We start from the raw sequence: 21,885 nt of genomic DNA on the forward strand, positions 1-21,885 counted from the left end.
GAATACAACAGAATAAAAGAGAATACAACAGAATACAACAGAATACAACAGAATAAAAGATAATACAACAGAATACAACAGAATAAAAGAGAATACAACAGAATACAACAGAATAAAAGAGAATACAACAGAATACAACAGAATAAAAGAGAATACAACAGAATAAAAGAATACAACAGAATACAACAGAATAAAAGAGAATACAACAGAATACAACAGAATAACAGAATACAACAGAATACAAGAGAATACAACAGAATACAACAGAATAAAAGAGAATACAACAGAATACAACAGAATAATAGAGAATACAACAGAATACAACAGAATAAAAGAGAATACAACAGAATACAACAGAATAAAAGAGAATACAACAGAATACAACAGAATAAAAGAGAATACAACAGAATACAACAGAATAAAAGAGAATACAACAGAATAAAAGAGAATACAACAGAATACAACAGAATAAAGGAGAATAATACAGAATACAACAGAATAAAAGATAATACAACAGAATACAACAGAATAAAAGATAATACAACAGAATACAACAGAATAAAAGATAATACAACAGAATACAACAGAATAAAAAGATACAACAGAATACAACAGAATAAAGAGAATACAACAGAATACAACAGAATAAAAGAGAATACAACAGAATACAACAGAATAAAGAGAATACAACAGAATAAAAGAATACAACAGAATACAACAGAATAAAAGAGAATACAACAGAATACAACCGAATAAGAGAGAATACAACAGAATACAACAGAATAAAAGAAAATACAACAGAATACACCAGAATACAACAGAATACAACAGAAAAAAAGAGAATACAACAGAATACAACAGAATACAACAGAATAAAAGAGAATACAACAGAATACAACAGAATAAAAGAGAATACAACAGAATACAACAGAATACAACAGAATAAAAGAGAATACAACAGAATACAACAGAATAAAAGAGAATACAACAGAATACAACAGAATAAAGAGAATACAACAGAATAACAGAATACAACAGAATAAAAGAGAATACAACAGAATACAACAGAATACAAAAGAATACAACAGAATAAAAGAGAATACAACAGAATACAACAGAATAAAAGATAATACAACAGAATACAACAGAATAAAAGATAATACAACAGAATACAACAGAATAAAAGATAATACAACAGAATACAACAGAATACAACAGAATAAAAGATAATACAACAGAATACAACAGAATAAAAGATAATACAACAGAATACAACAGAATAAAAGAGAATACAACAGAATACAACAGAATAAAAGAGAATACAACAGAATACAACAGAATAAAAGCGAATACAACAGAATAAAAGAGAATACAACAGAATACAACAGAATAAAAGATAATACAACAGAATAAAAGAGAATACAACAGAATACAACAGAATAAAAGATAATACAACAGAATACAACAGAATAAAAGATAATACAACAGAATACAACAGAATAAAAGAGAATACAACAGAATAAAAGAGAATACAACAGAATACAACAGAATAAAAGAGAATACAACAGAATAAAAGATAATACAACAGAATACAACAGAATAAAAGAGAATACAACAGAATAAAAGAGAATACAACAGAATACAACAGAATAAAAGAGAATACAACAGAATACAACAGAATAAAAGATAATACAACAGAATACAACAGAATACAACAGAATAAAAGAGAATACAACAGAATACAACAGAATAAAAGAGAATACAACAGAATAAAAGAGAATACAACAGAATACAACAGAATAAAAGATAATACAACAGAATAAAAGAGAATACAACAGAATACAACAGAATAAAAGATAATACAACAGAATACAACAGAATACAACAGAATAAAAGATAATACAACAGAATACAACAGAATAAAAGAGAATACAACAGAATACAACAGAATAAAAGAGAATACAACAGAATACAACAGAATAAAAGAGAATACAACAGAATAAAAGAGAATACAACAGAATAAAAGAGAATACAACAGAAGAGAATACAACAGAATACAACAGAATAAAAGAGAATACAACAGAATAAAAGATAATACAACAGAATACAACAGAATAAAAGAGAATACAACAGAATAAAAGAGAATACAACAGAATACAACAGAATAAAAGAGAATACAAAAGAATACAACAGAATAAAAGATAATACAACAGAATACAACAGAATACAACAGAATAAAAGATAATACAACAGAATAAAAGATAATACAACAGAATACAACAGAATACAACAGAATAAAAGAGAATACAACAGAATACAACAGAATAAAAGAGAATACAAAAGAATAAAAGAGAATACAACAGAATACAACAGAATAAAAGAGAATACAACAGAATAAAAGATAATACAACAGAATACAACAGAATAAAAGATAATACAACAGAATACAACAGAATAAAAGATAATACAACAGAATAAAAGATAATACAACAGAATACAACAGAATACAACAGAATAAAAGATAATACAACAGAATACAACAGAATAAAAGATAATACAACAGAATACAACAGAATAAAAGAGAATACAACAGAATACAACAGAATAAAAGAGAATACAACAGAATACAACAGAATAAAAGAGAATACAACAGAATACAACAGAATAAAAGAGAATACAACATAATACAACAGAATAAAAGAGAATACAACAGAATAAAAGAGAATACAACAGAATACAACAGAATAAAAGAGAATACAACAGAATAAAAGAGAATACAACAGAATACAACAGAATAAAAGAGAATACAACAGAATACAACAGAATAAAAGAGAATACAACAGAATACAACAGAATAAAAGAGAATACAACAGAATACAAGAATAAAAGAGAATACAACAGAATACAACAGAATAAAAGAGAATACAACAGAATAAAAGAGAATACAACAGAATACAACATAATAAAAGAGAATACAACAGAATAAAAGAGAATACAACAGAATACAACAGAATACAACAGAATAAAAGAGAATACAACAGAATACAACAGAATAAAAGAGAATACAACAGAATACAACAGAATAAAAGAGAATACAACAGAATACAACAGAATAAAAGAGAATACAACAGAATAAAAGAGAATACAACAGAATAAAAGAGAATACAACAGAATACAACAGAATAAAAGAGAATACAACAGAATACAACAGAATAAAAGAGAATACAACAGAATACAACAGAATAAAAGAGAATACAACAGAATAAAAGAGAATACAACAGAATAAAAGAGAATACAACAGAATACAACAGAATAAAAGAGAATACAACAGAATAAAAGAGAATACAACAGAATACAACAGAATACAACAGAATAAAACAGAATACAACAGAATAAAAGAGAATACAACAGAATAGAACAGAATACAACAGAATAAAAGAGAATACAACAGAATACAACAGAATAAAAGAGAATACAACAGAATACAACAGAATAAAAGAGAATACAACAGAATACAACAGAATAAAACAGAATAAAAGAGAATACAACAGAATACAACAGAATAAAAGAGAATACAACAGAATACAACAGAATAAAAGAGAATACAACAGAATACAACAGAATAAAAGAGAATACAACAGAATAAAAGAGAATACAAGAGAATACAACAGAATAAAAGAGAATACAACAGAATAAAAGAGAATAAAAGAGAATACAACAGAATACAACAGAATACAAGAGAATACAACAGAATAAAACAGAATAAAAGAGAATACAACAGAATACAAGAGAATAAAAGAGAATACAACAGAATACAACAGAATAAAAGAGAATACAACAGAATACAACAGAATAAAAGAGAATACAACAGAATACAACAGAATAAAAGAGAATACAACAGAATACAACAGAATAAAAGAGAATACAACAGAATACAACAGAAGAAAAGATAATACAACAGAATACAACAGAATAAAAGAGAATACAACAGAATACAACAGAATAAAAGAGAATACAACAGAATACAACAGAATAAAAGAGAATACAACAGAATAAAAGATAATACAACAGAATACAACAGAATAAAAGAGAATACAACAGAATAAAAGATAATACAACAATACAACAGAATAAAAGAGAATACAACAGAATACAACAGAATAAAAGAGAATACAACAGAATAAAAGAGAATACAACAGAATAAAAGATAATACAACAGAATACAACAGAATAAAAGAGAATACAACAGAATACAACAGAATAAAAGAGAATACAACAGAATAAAAGATAATACAACAGAATACAACAGAATAAAAGAGAATACAACAGAATAAAAGATAATACAACAATACAACAGAATAAAAGAGAATACAACAGAATACAACAGAATAAAAGAGAATACAACAGAATAAAAGATAATACAACAGAGTACAACAGAATAAAAGATAATACAACAGAATACAACAGAATAAAAGAGAATACAACAGAATACAACAGAATAAAAGAGAATACAACAGAATAAGAGAATACAACAGAATACAACAGAATACAACAGAATAAAAGAGAATACAAGAGAATACAACAGAATAAAAGAGAATACAACAGAATAAAAGAGAATACAACAGAATACAACAGAATAAAAGAGTCCAGCACATGATCTGGCCGTGGTGAACTTATACCACGAGTCTAGCACATGATCGGGTCATGGTGAATCCATATCACGAGTCTAGCACATGATCAGGCCGTGGTGAACACATCACGAGTCCAGCACATGATCAGGCCATGGTGAACTCATACCACGAGTCTAGCACATGATCAGGCCGTGGTGAACACATATCACGAGTCCAGCACATGATCAGGCCGTGGTGAACACATATCACGAGTCCAGCACATGATCAGGCCGTGGTGAACACATATCACGAGTCTAGCACATGATCAGGCCGTGGTGAACACATCACGAGTCCAGCACATGATCAGGCCATGGTGAACTCATACCACGAGTCTAGCACATGATCGGGCCATGGTGAATCCATATCACGAGTCTAGTACATGATCAGGCCTTGGTGAATACATATCATGAGTCTAGCACATGATCAGGCCGTGGTAATTACGAATTACACCTACTCCCATTAGCCCCCCCCCATTACCGTTAACCCCCGCCCCTTTTAATTATCAGCACGCAATTTACTGACCCTATTTACCCCTTATTCGTCACCGAACATGACCTAATTACGAATTCCACCTACTCCCAATGGCCCCCCCCCCATTACCATTAACCCCCGCCTTTTTTAATTATCACCACGCAATTTACTGACCCCATTTACCCATCATTCGACACCGAACATGACCTATTTTCGAGTTTCACTTGCACCCATTGGGCCCCCCTCCATTACCATAAATCCCCGCACCCTTTAATTATCACCACGCAATTTACTGACCCCATTTACCCATTACTCGACACCGAACATGACCTAATTATGAATTCCACATACTCCCATTAGCCCCCCCATTACCATTAACCCCCGCCCCCTTTAATTATCACCACGCAATTTACTGTCCCCATCTACCCATTATTCGACACCGAACATGACCAAATTGCGAATTCCACCTACTCCCATTAGCCCCCTCCATTACTATCAGCCCCTGCCCCCTCTGATTATCACCATGCAATTTACTGACCCCATTAACCCAGTATTTGACACCTCACATGACCCATTTTCGAGTTTCACGTACTCCACTAGCCCCCCTCCATTAACGTTAGCCCCCACCCCCTTTAATTATCACCACGCAATTTACTGAACCCATTTACCCATAATTCGACACCAAACATGACCAAATTACGAATTCCACCTACTCCCAATGACCCCCCCCCCCATTACCATTAACCCCCGCCCCCTTTAATTATCACCACGCAATTTACTGACCCCATTTACCCAGTATTTGACACCTCACATGACCTATTTTCAAGTTTCACCTACTCCCATTAGCCCCCTCCCCCAATTACCATTAACCCCCGCCCCCTTTAATTATCACCACGCAATTTATTGACCCCATTTACCCATTATTCGACACCGAACATCACCTAATTACGAAATCCACCTACTCCCATTAGCCCCCCCATTACCATCAACCCCCGCCCCCTATCATTATCACCACGCAATTTACTGACCCCATTAACCCAGTATTTGACACCTCACATGATCCATTTTCGAGTTTCATCTACACCCATTAGGCCCCATTACCATTAACCCCGCCCCTCTCATTATCACCACGCAATTTACTGACCCCATTATTCCAGTATTTGACACCTCACATGATCCATTTTCGAGGTTCCCCAACACCCAGTCGCCCCCCCTCCATTACCATTAACCCCCGCCCCCTTTAATTATCACCACGCAATTTACTGACCCCATTTACCCATTCTTCGACATCGAACATGACCTAATTACGAATTCCACCTACTCCCATTAGCCTTCCACGCCCGTGCACACGTGGGTACATGAGACTAGTGCAGGAAAGATCTATTTTAGCCGTGAAAACGAAAACTATGTTACGGCTAAGTATCTGCCCCAAGCCCGCCATGAAATATATATCCTTATTTTCTCACAAAGGAAGACACTTAAGATCACGCCCGTACGCCCACGTCAGCTTTCCACGTCAGGGGCTTCCACATGCCGGGCAAGCCATCCATCGCGGACATCAGATCGTGGTATGGCTTCATAAACCAGCTCGCCCCCTTCCTCGCCACCGCGCCGATCATGAACGCCTTCCGGGAGTTACTGAAGAAACCAACCGGAAGACACGTGTACTGGGACGACCAGCTTCAGTAGAAATTCCGCCAAGCCCAGGACACTATATGCCAGCTGGACGGTCTGACGTATTACGATAAAACCCGCCCCACCGCTGCCATCACCGACTGGAGCCGAGAGGGCATCGGATTCGTCATCCTCCAGCAGTACTGCAGTTGTGCATCGGCCTCCGCCCCATACTGCTGTAAGGGCGGGTGGCACCTGGCCCTGTGCGGCAGCCGGCACCTCACCACCGCCGAGGCTGGATACGCAGCTGTGGAAGGGAAGGCTCTGGCGCCCCTTGTGAAGCTCCTAGGAGACAGCTCTGACGAGCGTTGTCAACCCCAGGCTCTTCAGGCTCAAGGAACGAACACTACAGTTCCGATTCCAAATCAAATACCTCCCTGGGAAGAGCAACACCGCCGCCGACTTTCTGTCCCGCTACCCAGCTCTCAGGGCACCCCCGACAACAGCGGACTTCGACTCGGACGAGGATATCATCGGGGCAGTCGCCGCCGCAGTCATAGCCTGCACCGATCGGGAGGGACGCGTGGTGGACGAAGAGGAGGTCAAGCGGAAGGCCGCCGACGACCCAACGTACCAGATGTTAGTCGCCAAGGTCATGGCGGGTGACTGGCACCAGCATAAAGCACAAGAAGTGGCATCACTGCGTCCCTTCTATGGGGCGAGGGACAGGCTGGCAGTGATGCACGACGTAGTGACATACATGTTTGACCAGGGGTACGTGCGCCTCGTCATCCCCGAAGCTCTCCGACAGCAGGTAGCAGCAAACCTACACGCCAGCCACCAGGGCCTCGGTTCCATGCTGCGGAGGGCCAGGCAGTGTGTATACTGGCCGGGGATTGAGGGGGACCTGCGGCACCACCGCTCCACATGCACAGAATGCGAAACACGCGCCCCATCGCAGCCCGCAGAAACACTGGCGATGACGCCGCCCCCTGAGTACCCGTTCCAGCAGACGGTGGCCGACATGTTCCAGCACGAAGGACACACGTACATGGCCTACGCCGACAGGCTTGCCGGCTGGCTGGAAATAGCTCACTTCCCACACAGGAGCACACACGCCCTGCGTTTCCTTAGCCGGACATCTTACACTCACCAAGAAGCAGCAGACTGTCACACCAGCCAGTCAGGGGCAGGAGAGCCTTCTTGAGGAAGTGCCGGGCAGTGCCACCGCTCTGAAAAACCAACATTACAATGAGTGGATGAGCCCAGAACACTGCTGCTGCCCAGACTGACAACACAGTGCAGCCCGGCACACTACATGTGCTGCTATAAGCCACCACAGGAGGAGGAGGAGGAGGAGGACTGGTTCACAGAGCCATGACATTCTTCTTCCAAACAACATAACTGTTTCCTCAAAAACTTTTCTTACAAATTTCTGGTTCTTATAATTCCAATCTAACACTGACAGGTGTGGCCAGAACACTCTTCTGAGGACAAGGAAAAAAAGCTGCATGTCCCGGCCCCTGACCTGACCTTGACCTGACCTGACCAAAGAAAAAGCCACCAAAAGCTGTCCACTCACTTCCTTTCTCTCTTCTTTCCTTCCTCTGGACACTCTGTTGACAGGAAAACAGTTAGGAAGAAAAAATAAAAGAAAATAAGAGTCAACACAACACACACACACACACACACACACACACACACACACACACGAAGAGGAAGGCTGTGAAAGGCAGGCAGGCACTTGTGGTGCCCCGCAGGGCACTACATCTACCAACACAGATGCAGTAACACCTCCTGACCCAGTACGAGCACCACAAATAAATAAAGAAGAAGAAAGCGATGATGAACGGTAGAATTCATCTAATAACAAGAACAATTTGAAGAACACAGCACAGCGAGGCGACAGTGTGAAGAACAAACCATTATGGAAACACACAGGAAGTAAAAAGGGGCGTCTCAGGCCACCACATAGCTCTGCCGGAAACCACCCACTTCACCCAACGACAGCACCACGCCAAAGGACGAGAATCATGGAAACCCAAGCCATGTAGAATACTCATGAATATTCACTCTTATGTACTTATGAGGATGTAACCATATCATAGAGTGCACCCTCAGTGCCTTATGTGTAAAGTCAATGGTTATGACGTAGTAATGACGTATAGTGACGTAGGCAACCGCCCATATAAGGGGGTTCCTGTTGGATGTACGAGATGTTTTCTGCCTGCGCCCGCACCCGCGAGGCGAACCTCTGTCAGTTATTGACTCACTCAGTAAACGGGAGCACACACGCCCTGCATTTCCTTAGCCAGACATCTTACATGGCACAGTGAACGGAAGTCTGGACCTACTAACTGACCACTCCTCCCCGGCCGTCACCAGCCTCCGCTCCAGAGAAGTGCGAGCTGGAGATGTCGCCAGCCGCCTTTAAGTCACGGAGGAGGTCCATGGAGTGCTGGCTGCTTCTGTGCAGGTGGCCGCCACAGGAGGCAGTGCAACACGTCAGGCTCCAATGCGTCCCTGCCCTGCAGCGGGCCCTGGACGCACGCTTCACTATGGACCGGTGGAGCACCCTGACTCTACCCACGGCCTTGGACGCCATCGGCAAGCTCGTCCTTCGGCCATATACACAGGCAGTGCAGTGGGCAGAGTTCTTTGGAGCGAGGCAGGAGCAGGAGTGTGTCAGTGAGTACATAACCAAGTGCACACAGAAAGCGACAGACTGTGCCTTTAAGTGCCAACAGCGTAGCACAAATTTGTCGGAGTACTTGTCGCTTAGAAAGTTAATGGGAGTCCTCCGTGACGTGACACTGAGGCAACAAGTGTACCAGGCGTGTGACTCAATCGGCAGTGTCGACGCCCTGAGGGCCATGTGTTGTGCTCACGAGGCCGCCCGTCGCGACACCACAGGTGGTGGAGGCCCGGGGCGGGAGGCTGCTCCTGCGGCTGGCACCGCGCAAAGCGAGGAGACCGAGTGCGAGGAAGAGTAGCTGTAATTTGAACTGAGCTATAAGATTAACAGTATTTATAACTGTTGGTGGAATTGAGGTTTTAAATCTAATAATTGTAATTCAGCTTAAGAGTTGTAAAAAGTAAACTAACTCATGTAAACAATATTCTCCTGAGTAAATACACTCATCATATATATAAGGAAAAAAGTGCCCACCACCTCAGACAATTTGGTGGAAGACACTTAAAAATCCCTCCCTGACACTTACCCTGACGGTGGTATACAATATACATATTAGCGACGTTTCACAGGAGGTTTAATACATTATGTTAGTATCTTAATGTAGTGACACGACTTGCCTGATGGGTGAGCCTCGCATAACCCACTTAGCCAGGGGGTTAAGTACCTCTTTGGCCGACTGGTAAAGGAGTAGCTCTCCCGTTACGCTGGTCGCGGGTTCGATCCCCGGCGCCGGCAAACCTTTCCTTGTCTGGATTAATTTCTCGTGTGTTTCGTTACACGCGGTTTGTCGTGTGGGAGTGTTGTGAAGAGAAAATTCTGGCATTTCATTAATACTAACTAACAGCTTACAGAATATTGAAAACTTCTGAAAAAAACCCCGAAAAGTTTTATAACAGCCATTGTATTCTGGCAGAGACACAGGTCAGTCAGGTGTCATGTTAGGTCTTGTTCATTAGGTTAGGTTAGAATTAAATAACACTAAACTTCCTAGCGATCCGATCACACCTCGGACAATGTATTGCATCAGCGGCACGTTAGGTTTTATGAGGTAATAATTCTTGCTTTAAACAGAACCAGCTCATGGGTAATATATGACAACAATAATGCCCACCTAGCTGTGTGCTGGATAACCATTAACAGTACTATGCATTACTTACCAACTGACGCAGGGGCAGGTCGTGACATGCGAGGCAGGGCAGGCGGGGGTCAGGAGTGGACCTCCAGCATTGAAAAGTCACCCATTCAGCGCACGGTTTCTGTAAAATAGCAGCATCCCCATAATAAAGAGCATCATATACTGACCAAAGCAGAAATAAGTAGTACCAAGGAATCAAGGTACAAATGGAATACGAGAAATTTTCAGAGTAAATTCTCAGACGGGGTTAGATTAGGTTAGTTTTCTTTTTATTGACCCGGCGGTAGCAGCAGGGATCATGTTTCGTAATGGTCCCTCTAAGCAAGAAAAATGAGAAAAAATCACCCCTCACACAGCTATGGGCTTGTGTAACCATCAACAGTGGTATGCATTTCTTACCAATGTATGCCGGGAGGTCATGACGCAGGGCAGGGCTGGTCATCTCAGGCATGGAAGAGTCGGTCATTTAGGGGTTTCTGGAAACTATAACCTTATAAATAATAGCAGGCATCATATATTTATCAGAAATGAACAGTCAGTGTCTCAAAATTGGTATGCAAAGCTAATATGCTACCTAACTCCTACTCCCAAGGTTAGGTTAGAATTGTTTTGAATCTTACAGTACAGGGATGCAAGTCAAGGGTCTTTATAACAACACCCACATAGCTATGGACTGGAATATCCATTAACAGCAGGCATTTCTTACCAATTTATGCCAGGGGCGGGCAGGCCAGGAAGGTGGGGCAGGGCAGGGGCAGGTCATCTCCGGCATGTAGTGGTTTCTGTAAATACAAGGAATTACCAGACCTAAACCACTATTACACCAGCCCACTACACACCACAAAAAATGGCCATAGAGGCAAACTCACCGCACCCCCCCCCGCCCCCCCCAGCAGGGGGCTTCGTGGTGCAGTGGTTAGCACACTCGGCTCACCAACGAGAGAGCCGAGTTCAATTCCCGACAGCCTTCCACGCCCGTGCATACGTGGATACATGAGATTAGTGCAGGAAAGATGTATTTTAGCCGTGAAAAGAAAAAATATGTTACAGGGTAGGTTACTGTCCCAGCCCGCCACGAAAAATATATATCCTTATTTTCTCAAAAGGAAGACACTTAAGATCACGCCCGTACACCCACGTCAGCCTTCCACGCCCGTGCACGTGGATATCTGAGACCAGTGCAGGAAAGATGTATTGTAGCCGTGAAGACGAAAATTTTGTTACGAGGTGAATGTCAAACTGCCCCGCCCCGCCCCGCTCCGCCCGCCGAGAACATTTGAGCTTGTTTTCTGCAATATTACATCATCTACGCTAACGCCAGTGTAGGCAAGCCTTTCCCCATCGACAGTGAATGCGTGGGGCGTTGTGGCGACTCTTGCAAACGATAATTAGTGACACAGCGTAAGAAAAACTGTCTGTACGGGGCTGGGCTCAGTTCCGGCGGCCCCCGATGACGCGGGTGTTAGAATCGCTCCTAACGGGGTAACTAACGCTGGCACACCTGACCTGGCACCTCACACACCTGCCGGCACACCTCTAAATTATGTTGAAATAGTCCACGCCCCCCAGTGGTCAGTATTTAGGCCACATTACCTGATATTGCACGAGGCAACTCGAAGCCGTTCGTCCATAATTAAGCAAACGTTTGTGTTTTTTCCAAGTCAATGAAAAAAATGCATAAACGTCCCTTATTTCTAAACGTACACCAATTCTGATACACCACTGGAATACAACAGAATAGACAACAGAATACATTAAAATACAACAGAATACAACAAAAAACAACGGAATAGAACATAATACATTAAAATACAACAGAATACAACAGAATACAACAAAAAACAACGGAATAGAACATAATACATTAAAATACAACAGAATACAACAAAAAACAACGGAATAGAACATAATACATTAAAATACAACAGAATACAACAGAATACAACAAAAAACAACGGAATAGAACATAATACATTAAAATACAACAGAATACAACAAAAAACAACGGAATAGAACATAATACATTAAAATACAACAGAATACAACAGAATAGAACAGAAAACAGCAGGAAACAACAGAAAACAACAGAAAAAACGGGAAACAACAGAAAAACAACAAGAAACAACAGAAAAACAACGGAATAGAACAGAATACATTAAAATACAACAGAATAGAACAGAAAACAACAGGAAACAACAGAGAACAACAGAAAAAACAACAGAAAACAACGGGAAACAACAGAAAAACAACAGGAAACAACAGAAAAACAACAGGAAACAAAAGAAAAACAACAGGAAACAACAGAAAAACAAAAGAAAAGAACAGAAAACAACAGAAAACATTAGAAAACAACAGAAAAACAACAGAAAAATAACGGAAAACAACAGAAAAACAACAGAAAAATAACGGAAAACAACAGAAAAACAACAGAAAAGATTAGAAAACAACAGAAAAACAACAGAAAAATAACGGAAAACAACAGAAAAACAACAGAAAGCAAAAGAAAAACAACACAAAACAAAAGAAAACAACCGAAAACAACAGAAAAACAACAGAAAATAACAGAAAAACAACATAAAACAAAAGAAAACAGAAAAACAACAGAAAGCAAAAGAAAAACAACAGAAAACATAAGAAAACAACAGAAAAACAAAGAGAATACAACAGAATACAACAGAATAAAAGAGAATACAACAGAATACAACAGAATAAAAGATAATACAACAGAATACAACAGAATAAAAGAGAATACAACAGAAAAAAAGATAATACAACAGAATACAACAGAATAAAAGAGAATACAACAGAATACAACAGAATAAAAGAGAATACAACAGAATACAACAGAATAAAAGAGAATACAACAAAATACAACAGAATAAAAGAGAATACAACAGAATACAACAGAATAAAAGATAATACAACAGAATACAACAGAATAAAAGATAATACAACAGAATACAACAGAATAAAAGAGAATACAACAGAATACAACAGAATAAAAGATAATACAACAGAATACAACAGAATACAACAGAATAAAAGATAATACAACAGAATACAACAGAATACAACAGAATAAAAGAGAATACAACAGAATACAACAGAATACAACAGAATAAAAGATAATACAACAGAATACAACAGAATACAACAGAATAAAAGAGAATACAACAGAATACAACAGAATAAAAGAGAATACAACAGAATACAACAGAATAAAAGAGAATACAACAGAATAAAAGAGAATACAACAGAATACAACAGAATAAAAGAGAATACAACAGAATACAACAGAATAAAAGAGAATACAACAGAATAAAAGAGAATACAACAGAATACAACAGAATAAAAGAGAATACAACAGAATAAAAGAGAATACAACAGAATACAACAGAATAAAAGAGAATACAACAGAATACAACAGAATAAAAGAGAATACAACAGAATACAACAGAATAAAAGAGAATACAACAGAATACAACAGAATAAAAGAGAATACAACAGAATACAACAGAATAAAAGATAATACAACAGAATACAAAAGAATACAACAGAATAAAAGAGAATACAACAGAATAAAAGAGAATACAACAGAATAACAGAGAATACAACAGAATACAACAAAATAAAAGATAATACAACAGAATACAACAGAATAAAAAAGAATACAACAGAATAAAAGATAATACAACAGAATACAACAGAATAAAAGAGAATACAACAGAATACAACAGAATAAAAGAGAATACAACAGAATACAACAGAATACAACAGAATAAAAGAGAATACAACAGAATACAACAGAATAAAAGAGAATACAACAGAATACAACAGAATAAAAGAGAATACAACAGAATAAAAGAGAATACAACAGAATAAAAGAGAATACAACAGAATACAACAGAATAAAAGAGAATACAACAGAATACAACAGAATAAAAGATAATACAACAGAATACAACAGAATAAAAGATAATACAACAGAATACAACAGAATAAAAGATAATACAACAGAATACAACAGAATAAAAGAGAATACAACAGAATACAACAGAATAAAAGAGAATACAACAGAATAAAAGAGAATACAACAGAATACAACAGAATAAAAGAGAATACTACAGAATACAACAGAATAAAAGATAATACAACAGAATACAACAGAATAAAAGATAATACAACAGAATACAACAGAATAAAAGATAATACAACAGAATACAACAGAATAAAAGATAATACAACAGAATACAACAGAATACAACAGAATAAAAGATAATACAACAGAATACAACAGAATACAACAGAATAAAAGATAATACAACAGAATACAACAGAATAAAAGATAATACAACAGAATACAACAGAATAAAAGAGAATACAACAGAATAAAAGAGAATACAACAGAATAAAAGATAATACAACAGACTACAACAGAATAAAAAGAATACAACAGAATAAAAGAGAATACAACAGAATACAACAGAATAAAGAGAATACAACAGAATACAACAGAATAAAGAGAATACAACAGAAGAAAAGAGAATACAACAGAATACAACAGAATACAACAGAATAAAAGAGAATACAACAGAATACAACAGAATAAAAGAGAATACAACAGAATACAACAGAATAAAAGATAATACAACAGAATACAACAGAATAAAAGAGAATACAACAGAATAAAAGAGAATACAACAGAATACAACAGAATAAAAGAGAATACAACAGAATACAACAGAATAAAAGAGAATACAACAGAATACAACAGAATAAAAGAGAATACAACAGAATACAACAGAATAAAAGAGAATACAACAGAATACAACAGAATAAAAGAGAATGCAACAGAATACAACAGAATAAAAGAGAATACAACAGAATACAACAGAATAAAAGAGAATACAACAGAATACAACAGAATAAAAGAGAATACAACAGAATACAACAGAATAAAAGAGAATACAACAGAATAAAAGATAATACAACAGAATACAACAGAATAAAAGAGAATACAACAGAATAAAAGAGAATACAACAGAATAAAAGATAATACAACAGAATAAAAGAGAATACAACAGAATACAACAGAATACAACAGAATAAAAGATAATACAACAGAATACAACAGAATAAAAGAGAATACAACAGAATACAACAGAATAAAAGAGAATACAACAGAATAAAACAGAATACAACAGAATACAACAGAATAAAAGAGAATACAACAGAATAAAAGAGAATACAACAGAATACAACAGAATAAAGAGAATACAACAGAATACAACAGAATAAAAGAGAATAAAGAATACAACAGAATAAAAGAATACAACAGAATACAAAAGAATACAAGAGAATACAACAGAATAAAACATAATACAACAGAATAAAAGATAATACAACAGAATACAACAGAATACAAGATAATACAACAGAATACAAACAGAATACAAAGAGAATACAACAGAATACAAAGAGAACACAACAGAATACAACAGAATAAAAGATAATACAACAGAATACAACAGAATAAAAGAGAATACAACAGAATACAACAGAATAAAAGAGAATACAACAGAATACAACAGAATACAACAGAATAAAAGAGAATACAACAGAATACAACAGAATAAAAGAGAATACAACAGAATACAACAGAATAAAAGATTATACAACAGAATACAACAGAATACAACAGAATACAACAGAATAAAAGAGAATACAACAGAATACAACAGAATAAAAGAGAATACAACAGAATACAACAGAATAAAAGAGAATACAACAGAATACAACAGAATAAAAGAGAATACAACAGAATACAACAGAATAAAAGAGAATACAACAGAATAAAAGAGAATACAACAGAATAAAAGATAATACAACAGAATACAACAGAATAAAAGATAATACAACAGAATACAACAGAATAAAAGAGAATACAACAGAATACAACAGAATAAAAGAGAATACAAGAGAATACAACAGAATAAAAGAGAATACAACAGAATAAAAGAGAATACAACAGAATACAACAGAATAAAAGAGAATACAACAGAATACAACAGAATAAAAGATAATACAACAGAATACAAAAGAATAAAAGATAATACAAAAGAATACAAAAGAATAAAAGATAATACAACAGAATACAACAGAATAAAAGAGAATACAACAGAATAAAACAGAATACAACAGAATACAACAGAATAAAAGATAATACAACAGAATACAACAGAATAAAAGAGAATACAACAGAATAAAAGAGAATACAACAGAATACAACAGAATAAAAGAGAATACAACAGAATACAACAGAATAAAAGAGAATACAACAGAATACAACAGAATAAAAGAGAATACAACAGAATACAACAGAATAAAAGGGAATACAACAGAATACAACAGAATAAAAGAGAATACAACAGAATACAAAGAGAATAAAAGAGAATACAACAGAATAAACAGAATACAACAGAATACAACAGAATAAAGAGAATACAACAGAATACAACAGAATAAAAGAGAATACAACAGAATACAACAGAATAAAAGAATACAACAGAATACAACAGAATAAAAGAGAATACAACAGAATAAAAAGAGAATACAACTTAGAATAAAGAGAATACAACAGAATACAACAGAATAAAAAGAGAATACAAACAGAATACAACAGAATAAAAGAGAATACAACAGAATAGAAGAGAATACAACAGAATACAACAGATTAAAAGAGAATACAACAGAATAAAAGAGAATACAACAGAATACAACAGAATAAAAAGAGAATACAACAGAATACAACAGAATAAAAGAGAGAATACAACAGAATAAAAGAGAATACAACAGAATAAAAAAGAAATACAACAGAATACAACAGAATAAAAGAATAAAATAGAATAAAGAGAAACAAGAATACAAACAGAATAAAAGAATAATACAATAGAATAAAAGAGAATACAACAGAATACAACAGAATAAAAGAGAATACAACAGAATACAACAGAATAAAAGAGAATACAACAGAATACAACAGAATAAAAGAGAATACAACAGAATAAAAGAGAATACAACAGAATAAAAGAGAATACAACAGACTACAACAGAATAAAAGAGAATACATACAACAGAATAAAAGAGAATACAACAGAATACAACATAATAAAAGAGAATACAACAGAATACAACAGAATAAAAGATAATACAACATAATACAACAGAATACAACAGAATAAAAGAGAATACAACAGAATACAACAGAATAAAAGAGAATACAACAGAATAAAATAGAATCAAACAGAAGACAACAGAATAAAAGATAATACAACAGAATACAACAGAATACAAATACAACAGAATACAACAGAATAAAAGATAACAGATACAACAGAATACAACAGAATAAAGAAGAATACAACAGAATAAAAGAGAATACAACAGAATAAAAGAGAATAAACAGAATACAACAGAATAAAGAATACAACAGAATACAACAGAATACAACAGAATACAAAGAATACAACAGAATAAAAGAGAATACAACAGAATACAACAGAATAAAGAGAATACAACAGAATAAAAGAGAATACAACAGAATACAACAGAATAAAAGAGAATACAACAGAATACAACAGAATAAAAGAGAATACAACAGAATACAACAGAATAAAAGAGAATACAACAGAATACAACAGAATAAAAGAGAATACAACAGAATACAATAGAATAAAGAGAATACAAATAGAATACAACAGAGAATACAACAGAATACAACAGAATACAACAGAATAAAAGAGAATACAACAGAATACAACAGAATAAAAGAATACAACAGAATACAAAGAGAATACAACAGAATACAACAGAATAAAAGAGAATACAACAGAATACAACAGAATACAACAGAATAAAGAGAATACAACAGAATACAACAGAATAAAAGAGAATACAACAAGAATACAACAGAATAAAAAGAGAATACAACAAGAATAAAAGAAATACAACAGAATACAACAGAATAAAAGATAATACAACAGAATACAACAAGAATAAAAGATAATAAACAGAATACAACAGAATAAAGAATAATACAAGAGAATACCAACAGAATACAACAGAATAAAAGATAATACAACAGATACAACAGAATTGAACTGACTTAACCCATGGTTACTGAAGACATTACATTAGTCAAACACTTTACTACCTACAACCATGCCCTATTCCCCACCATTACCACCTCCATCACCAGGAGCTACGATGCCCCCACCCCCATTACCCCACCCTCTCATTATCTGGAGGAGGTCCATGGAGTGCCTTGAGCTCGAGTCATTGCCATGGCCGCCACAGGAGGCAGTGCAACACGTCAGGCTCCATGCATTATGCCTGCAGTGGGTGGACACACGCCACTGTGACCAGTGGAGCACCCTGACTCCACCACACCTGGATCCAGCAAGCTCGTGGAATCTGTGAGGCAGTTACAAAAGTGGCAGAGTTCTTCAGGTGAGGCAGGAGCAGGTGTGTCAGTGAGTACAACCAAGTGCACACAGAAAGCGACAGACTGTGCCTTAAGTGCCTACAGCTCGCCCGTTGGCTTGTCAACAGAAGATAATCAGGGGTCCTCCGTGAAGTGACACTGGAGACAACAAGTGTACCAGGCGTGTGACTCAATCAGCCAGTGTCGACGCCCTGAGGGCCATGTGCAATAACTCACGGCACGCCCGACACAGTCTGGAAGCCACACAGGTGGTGGAGGCCCAGGGCGGCTGCCCGCGTGCGGCAGCCACTGCAAAGCGAGAGAGACCAAGTGCGAGGAGAAGGAGGGTAATTTGAACTGGAGCTATAAGATTAACAGTGTTATAACTGTTGGTGGAATTGAGGCTCTTAAATCGTTGGTGTAATTCAGCTTAGAGTTGTACAGCAAAGTAAGCAACCCCGCTCTCATGACAGGCTACAAGGATCGACTATTGACATCATCATATATAAAAAAAGTGCCCACCTCAGACAATTTGGTGGAAGACAGGATAAAATCGCCGCCGCCTTAGCCTGACAGTGGCATATCCATGCCGCGGAGGGCGAGGAGGAGGTGTAATATGACAGTGCAGTCATCTTAACTGGCACCAGCACTAATGTGAAAAGTTTATAACAGCCATTGTATTGCTGGCAGACACAGGTCAGTCAGGTGTCATGAGTCTTGTTCAGCAGAGGTTAGAAACCATGTTAACAGAACACATGTCGGCCTACGCCGATCAGGCTTGCCAGCTGGCTGGAACAGTCACTTCCCACACGGAGCACACACGCCCCAGTGTTTCTCAGCTGGACATCTTACACTACCAAGAAGCAGCAGACTGTCACACTGAGCCAGGCTGTCAGGCAGGAGAGCCTTCTTGAGGAAGTGGGGCAGTGCCACCGCCTGAAACCAACACTACAATGGGAGTGGATGAGCCCAGAACACTGCTGCTGCCCAGACTGACAACACAGTGCAGCCTGGCACACCACACGTGTTGCTATAAGCCACCCCAGAGAGGAGGAGGAGGTGGAGGATCAATTCAATAGAGCCATCACATTTTTCCAACAACAAAACTGTTTCCTCAAAAACTTTTGCCAAATTCTTGGTTCTGCATCCAATTTAACACTGACAGGAAGCAGAACACTCTTCTGAGGACATGAAAAGCTGCATGTCCTGGGGCCCCACCTGACTCCTGACCTGGACTGTGCCAGTGCCACCAAAGCTATCTACCCTTCTTTCTTTCCCTCTGACACTCTGTTGACAGGAAAACAGTTAGGGAAGAAAATAAAGAAAATAAGAGCCACACACAAATACACACACACACACACACACACACACAAGAAGAGGAAGGTTGCAGGTACCTTTGTGTGCCCTGCAGGGCACTGGCATCTCACTGCTGATGCAACACCTCCTGACCCAGTGGCTGACACCTCAGCCAACAAACAAAAGAAGAAGAAAGCGATGATGAACGGTAGAATTCATCTAATAACAAGAACACCTAGGAACACAGCACAGCGAGTACATGACAGTGAGAACAAACCATTATGGAAACACACAGGAAGTAAAAGTAAGGTTCAGGCCACCACATAGCTCTCTGCTGAAACCACCCACTTCACCCAACGATGCACAAGGACGAGAATCATAAACCCAAGCCATGTAGAATACTCAGAATATTCACTCTTATGTAATAAGGAGGATGTGACTGTATCACAGAGTGCACCCTCAGTGCCTTTATGTAAAGTCACGGTTGGTGATTTGCAACGACGTATAGCATTTGTGCAACCGCCCATATATGTGGTTCCTGTTGATGTAATGAGATGCCGCCTATGCCTGCACCCGCGAGGAGAACCTCTGTCGTTGCTGACCTACTCAGTAAACGGGAGCACACACGCCCCTGCATTTCCTAGCCAGACATCTTACATACAGTGAACGGAGTTCGACTTACTAACTGACCACTCCTCCCGGATGCCCAGCCTCTGCCCAGAGAAGTGAGCTGAGTCGCGCCGCCTTTGGGTCACGGAGGAGGTCCATGGAGTGCCACGTTTGTGCAGGTGGCTGCCACAGGAGGCAGTGCAACATCAGGCTCCAATGCGTCCCTGCCCTGCAGTGGACCTTGGACGCACGCTTCACTATGGACTGGTGGAGCACCCTGACTCACCCACGGCCTTGACGCCATCGGCAGCCTGTCCTTGGCCAAGCACACAGGCAGTGCAGGACAGGAGTTCTTGGTTTATAGATAGGAGGTGGTCAGTGAGTACACAACCAGTGCACACAGAAAGGGACAGATTGTGCCTTATGCCAAAAAGGTAGTGTTGATTTGTTGGAGTACTTGTCGCTTGAGCACTGGGAGGTCCCCTCCCTGGGATGTGGGACACTGAGGCACAAGCAACAGGCACTAATTCTGGCAGTGCCGACGCCCTGAGGCTATGTGTTGCTCACGAGGCCGCCTGCTCAGCCACAGGTGGAGGCCTCCGGGACGGGAGGCTGCCGAGTGGCTGGCACTGCAAAGCGAGGAGACTGAGTGCGAGGAAGAGGTTGCACTTGAACTGAGCTATAAGATTAACAGTATTTATAACTTGTGAATTTAGGCTTTAAATTCACAATTGTATCTGGCCAGAGTTGTAAAAGTAAACTAACTCATGTAAATAATATTCTCATGAGTAAATACACCTACCATATATATATGAAAAGTGCCCACCACCTCAGACAATTTGGTGGAAGACTTAAAAATCTCCCTGGACACTTACCCTTGACGCAGGTGGTATACACACATATTAGTTGACGT

The 21,885-nt window shown here is 38.0% G+C and overlaps 1 protein-coding gene across 4 annotated transcripts in view; it reads right to left on the bottom strand.

Moving 5' to 3' along the window:
* The window catches only part of LOC127004258 (uncharacterized), a 125,193-nt gene that overhangs the window by 88,048 nt on the left and 15,260 nt on the right, over positions 1 to 21,885 (bottom strand). For all 4 annotated transcript variants that reach the window (XM_050871823.1, XM_050871824.1, XM_050871825.1 and 1 more), the window contains one exon: positions 7,909 to 7,987. In XM_050871823.1, the coding sequence (XP_050727780.1) occupies positions 7,909 to 7,987 (79 nt within the window). The remainder of the gene's footprint in view (positions 1 to 7,908; positions 7,988 to 21,885) is intronic.

This window comes from Eriocheir sinensis, chromosome 27, assembly GCF_024679095.1.
Source record: "Eriocheir sinensis breed Jianghai 21 chromosome 27, ASM2467909v1, whole genome shotgun sequence".
Taxonomy (NCBI): domain Eukaryota; kingdom Metazoa; phylum Arthropoda; class Malacostraca; order Decapoda; family Varunidae; genus Eriocheir; species Eriocheir sinensis.